The sequence below is a fragment of the Poecilia reticulata genome, chromosome 3 (assembly GCF_904066995.2).
Source record: "Poecilia reticulata chromosome 3, P_reticulata-male-v2, whole genome shotgun sequence".
NCBI lineage: Eukaryota > Metazoa > Chordata > Actinopteri > Cyprinodontiformes > Poeciliidae > Poecilia > Poecilia reticulata.
The window spans coordinates 14469313-14477440 of NC_088832.1; the positions used below are offsets into that span (position 1 = coordinate 14469313).

General features: G+C 37.4%; 1 protein-coding gene across 1 annotated transcript; it reads left to right on the top strand.

Annotated features, from left to right (window-relative positions):
* Nucleotides 1-1364: 1364 nt before the first annotated feature.
* grk1a (G protein-coupled receptor kinase 1 a) lies at nucleotides 1365-7663 on the top strand. Its single transcript, XM_008404386.3, has 7 exons — nucleotides 1365-3397; nucleotides 3973-4100; nucleotides 4231-4388; nucleotides 5065-5148; nucleotides 5669-5793; nucleotides 5876-6077; nucleotides 6505-7663. Exons 1-7 carry the CDS (start codon nucleotides 2696-2698, stop codon nucleotides 6795-6797), a joined length of 1692 nt encoding a protein of 563 aa, XP_008402608.2. The 5' UTR covers nucleotides 1365-2695; the 3' UTR covers nucleotides 6798-7663.
* Nucleotides 7664-8128: the final 465 nt, after the last annotated feature.

Sequence of the window (8128 nt, forward strand, 5' to 3'; positions counted from 1 at the left end):
CTGCTGATCATAATGGCAAATACAAAAGAGAAATTCTTACAATATTTTCACTGGAAGATTTTTTTTAACACTTAGACAGTCATGTCTCTGCAGTATGTTGATTATTACATTTTATGATGTAATAATAAAATTACATCATAAAATGTAATTTACATCATAAAATGTAAATTACATCATAAAATGTAATTTTATGATGCAAAATATTGTCGCATTTTGCACATTTACTTTGAAAATCCATGGACCAAATCTTAACAGTTCTCCATATAAATATTTGCCTTTTATGTTGTTTTTCTTTATAGATACTGACATTACTGTTTGTGCTTTCTCTGTTGTGATTTGAGGCAGCGATGATCACAGACCCTGCCTCAGGCTGAAGTCAAAGATCTCTGCTGATTAACATTAATGGTACTTTGTTTTAATTTAATCCTTTTCGTACTGAGAGTTTCGGGAAAACTGACTTAATCTGCCCAGAAATCTTGTTTTTCGGGTATATTAGATTGCACTAATAACAGCAAAGACAATGAAAATGTTTCAAAAAACTTGCGTTTGATAATTTATTGTTCACTGGTATTATCTGAAGAAAAAATGCCAGCACTCGTCCTCTGAATGTCAAAACTGATGTGCCTGCTTTGCTCTATTCCACCCGGCACTAAAAGGAAGAGCTTTTACACTGAAATGTACATTTATAAAAACACTTGATATGTATCATCATCAGACATTACTGTTTATATTTATTAGTTTCATATATTCCATTTGTTTGAGGGTTTTGTTTTAATTTAAGTTTGTATTTTATTTCTGCTGTCATTTGCATTTTTATTCAGATCTTCATTTGTGTTGAACTTACTTTGATTTATATATCTTTAGTAAAAATAAGATGACAAACATTCTTTTCTTTGAACTTTATTTATTTGTCTGGACAACTAAAGTGTTCATTTCTGGGTTCACTGTATTAACGACAATCAACATTCCTGATGTTTTTCAGGCTCCGAATTTCAGATTTAAATAATTTAAATATTTAGCACTTTTCGTGAGAATTAAACAAAAGAGAACTCAAATGAAGAAAAATTAATTGTAATGACATTTATTTCACGTTTTGCACTTCAGTAGCATGTAATGGAGCAGCTTCACATGCATAAATCCACGTGACCCTTTAAACGTCTGGTTCCCAGGAGTTGTGGAAATCGGCGTGACGCTCAGCTATGAATGCGACGGCTCCACACGTGTCGTGGTGTGTGTGTGTGTGTGTGTGCGTGTGCGTGTGCGTGTGCGTGTGTGTGTGCGTGCGTGGGTGTGTGTGTGTGTGCGTGTGCGTGTGCGTGTGCGTGTGTGTGTGTGTGTGTGTGTGCAAGCATCCGAGAAGACCTGCATAAGCTGATAACCTACAAACTTTGTTGTCAGCACATCTCTGAAAGACTTCATCATCCTATTAGTGGGAGGAGATGGTTAATAGCTCACTGATAAAGACATTTTTACATGTGTGGCTGCATTGGCGTTGTTCGTTAAGACATTTTATAAAATAGTAAACTATAACAGTAATGATGATAAAATATTTTTTTTATTTTTCATGTTGCTCCATTCAAATCGATGTTTATTGTATGTTCAATAAACTAAAAAAAACAACATTTAAATCAGTTGAGATTTGGCCAGAATAAAAGCAGTTTTTTTTTTTTTTTTATAAAAGTTGTTGCATTTAAACAGTTTCGGAGTGACTGAAATTATAAATTTATTTTCAGTTAAGTATGCTGAGAGTTTTAGGATTTAATGTCGCAAAGAGATTTATTACAAAAGGCTTCATCACTTGTAGGTTTTTGAGACATTGACCGTGTTTTGTCTTTCTCTCTCAGTGCTTATGTAACTGAGACCAAGGTCAGAGGAATATTTGCCGTTTAACTTTGATTTTTGAATTACTGAGGCATGGCAAGCCTCCTGAATTTAAAGAATCACCTAGTGTAGATGATCAAATGTAGAATGGTCTCACTTTCAGGTCCTCGATCTGGAATCTCCTCCTCTCCTGTTTTCTTAAGATATAAAATACAGAAATATTTAATATATTCTACAAAGGGTTTTAAACCTGTTTTTCTGCTCTCCTCCTGTCCACTTTCTTAATTTTTAACACACTGTTAATAGGTTAGGTATACAGAATGGGAGAAAAAGCACCAAAAGCCAAAGGAAAACCAGTAAGACCATTATAAAGCCTGCACAAATACTGACTAAAGCTACATTATGACACTGCAATAAGCTCTGACCAAATGTATGAGGAAATCATGAAAATGCATATTATTTTGTCTGTAATGTAATGAACTTTGATGTATTCTTGCTTCTCTTTTGCTTCCCTTGTCTTTTCTTTGCTCTGTTTTCAGCCTCTTTGTCTCTTGCAGCGAGCACATGGGCTAAGCACAGGACATAGCATTAGAGAGATAACGGAGTGGATAAATCCCTTTGGAGAAAGGTGATGAGTCAGGCCGATCTGCGTGTGTCTGCATGTGTGTGAAGGGGCGAGAAGAAGCTGTGAGCTTCAGTGATCACCTCACTGAGGTCTCTGCAGTGAGCGGCTGATAGGTGGCTGATAAACGTTGCCTCTAAAATCCCTAAGGGAAGAATAAATCCCTACTTTCTCCTTCTTGTTTTGGGCTTCCTCGTTTATAGACTTTCAGCTAAAACCTCTTTGAATAGATTTTTTTTTTTCTGTATCGCCATGGATATTGGTGGCTTGACCACAGTGGTGGCCAACTCAGCCTACATCTCTGCCCGTGGGAGCTTCGATGGCACCGCCAATCCAGCCGTCAACCGAGACAAGAAGTACCGCTCCCGCCTGAAGCTGCCTCACATCACAGTTTGTGAAGGTCTACGTGAAACCTCGGATCTGGGCTTCAACACCGTCTGTGTGGAGCAGCCCATTGGCAAACGGCTTTTCCAGGAGTTCCTAGACTCCAACAACGAGTATAAAGGCCCCTGCCGTCTTTGGAAGGATATCGAGGAATACAACATGGCTGAGGACGAGGACAGAACCAGTAAAGCCAGCAAGATCCTGTCTCGGTACATGGAGCCCGATGCCAAGTATTACTGCCCCTTTCTGCCGGAGAATGGCATCACAAAGGTCAAGGAGAAACACCAAGAAGCCAGTGACGATCTTTTCAATGACACCATGGACAGCGTCATGGACTTCCTCAAAGAAGTGCCCTATACTTTCTTCCTGGAGAGCATGTATCTGAAGAGGTTCCTGCAGTGGAAGTGGCTGGAGATGCAGCCGGTGGGAGAGGACTGGTTTTTGGATTTCCGTGTTTTGGGTAAAGGTGGTTTTGGGGAAGTGTCCGCTTGTCAGATGAAAGGCACAGGAAAACTGTACGCCTGCAAAAAGCTCAACAAGAAAAGGTTAAAGAAAAGAAAAGGTTATGAGGTAAGAGATTCTGAATCTATTGTGTATTGTTGATGCGATGCAAGCTGTGTTCGGAGTCAAATTTCAGGCACATTGTCTGTACAAATTACTCCCAAAATGAATTATAATTTTCAATGTAAACTTGATTAAACTGGCTTTAGTAATATTTACTGAGTCTATATCGAAATACTCTGCATACAACTGCCAGACCCAGTAAGTTAGAGAAATACATTAGTCTTCACATTTTACTTTACTACTTACTTTTTATATATATATATATATATATATATATATATATATATATATATATATATATATATATATATATATATATATATATACATATATATATATATATATATATATATATATATATATATATATATATATATATATATATATAGAAGGCTCTCAAACACACTGTGTGATTAAGTCGGCAGAGTTGGTGGCTTACAGGGAAACCATGAAATTTGACAATGTAGTAGAAGGAACAACTACAATATTTCCTCAAAGCTAGACGGGGGATTAGTAAGAAGCCTGTGAATGAAGATGGTCAGGACGAGCTACTTACGACTACTACCTTCTTCTGCCTCTAGGGGGCGATGGTGGAGAAAAGGATCCTCGCCCGAGTTCACAGCAGATTCATTGTCTCCTTGGCTTATGCCTTCCAGACAAAAATCGAGTTATGTCTGGTCATGACCATCATGAATGGAGGAGACCTGAGGTTAGAACTTCTATCAACACTTTTACACCTTTTTTAAATTATTATTGTTGTTTGTTTCATATCATCTTCCACGAAGTTCAAATTACACAATATCTCCCTCCTTGTCTCTGATCAATAACTTTGCTTCCAGGTATCACATCTACAACGTGGATGAGAACAACCCAGGCTTTGATGAGCCACGGGCCTGTTACTATGCGGCACAGATTATCCAGGGCATGGAGCACCTCCACCAGAAGAGGATCATCTATAGAGACCTGAAGCCAGAGAATGTGCTACTGGACAATGAGGGTCAGAAACACATGCACTCGACTAAAGGGAGAAGCTTTAAATGCAGCTAACTCACCAGCATAGACTAGTTCCCCCCTTATTTTTCAAAGGTTTAAGCCAATGGCTAAAACCCAGGGTTGATTTTGGTTAAGTAAAACATTTACTTATAGGAAATGAAGTGCCATTGCTTTGTGAACATGGCAAAAAGGGTTGAAAGTGAAATTCTTTCTTGCAAATAAATCTCATAAATCAAATCTGCCCACGATTGTTAAATATCTATACCCTAACAGAAGTCTTTTTACCTGTAGAACTATTCTGTCACGTTACTTCAATGGTTTATGTGACAGAGCAAAGCAAAGTTGAGCAGCAGAAGAAAAAAGATCATGCTTTAATTTTTGGTTTGGTTTATATAATTAAAAATCTGAAACTTGTGTCTTACATTTGTGTTTTAGCATCTTTTACTCTGATAACTGTATATAAAACAATGCATCAAAAAAGTTCAAGCAGTATGAAACTGCATTTCTGGGAAAAGTTAAGCTTTTTCTCTTGGATTTACAAGGATTCAAAAACACGCTAAACAGATGGTTTTGTTTTGTCATGCTACATCTAGTGTTGATATAGTTATTTTTATAGAAAATAAAGTTTGTCAGAGAGTGAGCTCTTGACATCTCTGTGCTGTTTTTTTTTCTTCTCAAAGGTAACGTACGAATCTCTGATCTGGGTCTCGCCGTGGAGCTGGCAGACGATCAGCTCAAAATCAAGGGCTATGCTGGAACTCCAGGTACAGACAACACATTTACACAGTGAGCTTAAGAACATTTTCTTTAAACAAAGGCTTTTGACTTCAACTGAATGTGTGAGAGCAACACAGTTAATCCTTATTTAATGTCAGCGGTTATATTTTGAAGTCTTAAACTTAAAAAAAAAAAAAACAGATCCTATAACGCTCTGGTTATCATGCAGGCTTTTCTTTTTATACCTAATGACACGATTTTGATTTGGTTAAGAACCTCCGTCTGTGTCTGTGTCTGTGTCATTTTTTAAAAAAATTTGACTTAATGATGGCCTTGAAGAGACATGATCTTAAATTAAGAAAACCAAACTACAAGGAAAATAGTTAGAGTCAAGATTAGATTGCTTATTTTTTTATCAACAGATCTCCTACAGCAGTAGCCAACTGAGACACTAAGCAAAATAATTCTAACATAAATGTTTGGTGTTTGTTATTATTTCATTCATTACATCAAATCTAAATTGATGCTCCAGTTTAAACACTGAGAACTTCTTATTCTCCTGTTCAGGTTTCATGGCTCCCGAGCTTCTGAAAGGCGAAGAGTACGACTACTCTGTGGATTATTTCACTCTGGGAGTCACACTCTATGAGTTCCTGGCTGCTAAAGGACCCTTCAGGAATCGCGGAGAGAAGGTAGACAGAACAGAAAGGCTGCGCAAATAAACAAGCTTCTTGATTTTGGAGTTTGAGCAGAAGTTTGATTTTGTCGCATCAGGTGGAGAACAAGGTGGTGAAGAAACGGATTCTGAACGATCCCGTAACCTATCCGGAAAAGTTCAGCGAGAGCGCCCGGTCCATCTGCGAGGGTCTGCTGTGCAAGGAGGTTGACAAGAGGTTCGGGTTCAAGGACGGCTCGTGTGACGAGCTGAGGGCTCACCCCTTCTTCCAGGACATTAACTGGAGGAAACTGAACGCAGGTCAGTTTGTGACAGAAACAAATGTCCAGACGCAAGCTGTTAGTGTCACCAAAAGGACGTTTCTGCTCTACATTTAAAAACTTTTTTAAACAAATCCCCTGCCCACCCGTCAGAGAAGAGTTTTAAAATGTACAAGGTTCTGATCATTTCCCAGCTTTGACCAACTCTGTTTGGACTGTCCACAAGTCCAAATAGGTTTCTAAAAGCCTTGGTTTTATTGAAAAGTAGACTCAACTAAATCAGTTGAAACATTTCAATGTACAAGCTTTACTAAACCTTTGTTAGAGTAAAATATTAATTGAGTTGCTCACTAAAGTAAAAAAAACTAGAACATTAGATATCCTGTTGCTGATGTGAATCTTATAACATCGATGTCTCCAACGTCAAACTATCTAAGACAAACTCTTTAACCTTCTGTCCCCCTCAGGAATCCTACCTCCCCCTTTCGTGCCAGACTCCAAGACGGTGTACGCCAAGGACCTGGACAACGTCGGCGCCTTCTCCACGGTGAAAGGCGTGGCTCTGGAAGACGTAGACAAGGAATTTTTCGATGAGTTCGCCACAGGGAACATCCCCATTCCCTGGCAGGAGGAGATGATAGAGACCGGGATCTACGGAGAGCTCAATGTGTGGGGCCCCGGCGGCACCCTGCCCAACGACCTGCGGCGTGAGTCCATCCTGGAGCAGCCGCCCAAGTCCTCCACCTGCACGCTGTGCTGAGAGTTCAACATGAAACCTCTCTTCTCTATATGAGTGATTGTACAGGGACAGGCAAGAAGGCAGAGCGGGAGAATTCATGTCATTTTTTGTTTGTTTTGTATTTCAAGAACTGCGTAATGTAAAGATATTTATAGGATTATTGTGATTTTTAATAACTTTACTCCATAGTAAGAAATTGCTCAACAGTTCACCAAGGCATTCGATCTTTTATCAGGCTTCTTTAAAAACATCTCTCTTTTTTTTTTTTTTTTGTTCAAAATATACAGATTTATTTCTAACACTCAATGTGTCTGTTCTAGTTAGGAGTAAAAAATTAGAAGTTCTTCAGTCGCTGTGAGACTAAATGAAAAGCAAAAGTAAAACAGCAGAGTATTTATTTTTCATACTGATGCATGACTTACAGCTTGTACATATTTCTCCTACTTTTTAATATTCTTATTCTGCTTCCCCGGTGTACCACATTAGTTTCTAACACAATTTAAAGATTGTTTTCTTCTACAAAGATGTTAAGCAAATAAATACACCATTTTGCATTTAATCCAAATGTGATTTTGATGTTTTTAAATTAATCTATGCCCCTTCCAATCCATACAAAATACTTCTTTTTGTCGTTGTTAGTTTAATAAATCCTTTATTTTAGTTTAACATTTTTTCCTGCTAATCATGCAGGAAGTTAATCCTTAATATTCTAGTTTATGCATTTACAAAGTACTCATTCATTTTTTTAATTCCACCATAATCTTCTCTTTTTGCTGAAACAAAAACAGTAGCAATGTGTCGATCATTAGATATGTAAATAATGATTTGAATATGTTAAATATTAATGAAATCCCTCTTAAAGATGTGAATAAAAACCTTAAATTGAACGGTTGTTATGAAGGCGTATTAATCATAAGATTATAATTTTACTGTTTCGCACATATTAAAAGTTTCATTATTTCTCTGACAGTAAAGCTGGACAAGCATAGGTCAGTAACTATGTTGTCCTCGTGCATTCAATACTTTTAAAGGTCAACACAAATTTACCTCTGTTTGAAGGGATGTTCTCTTCTTTTCCCCATTTTGGAGAGGCTTTGATAGTAATGGGAATTTGTGTCACATCACTTTTACACCCCAAGGAATGAATTGCTAAGGCTTACAAATGAAAAGTTTCCAAACAATCTGATTGCCTGAAAAAACTAATGTTTAATTTATTTTTACAGAAATTTCTGGGAGTGATAAGGATGACTGCAGGGATTTTGGAAAAAATTTAACTGGAAACAGTGGACGGCCGATGAATTATAATTAAAATTTTCATTGTGAGATGCTGCAAAAAATAAAAAAATAAAATA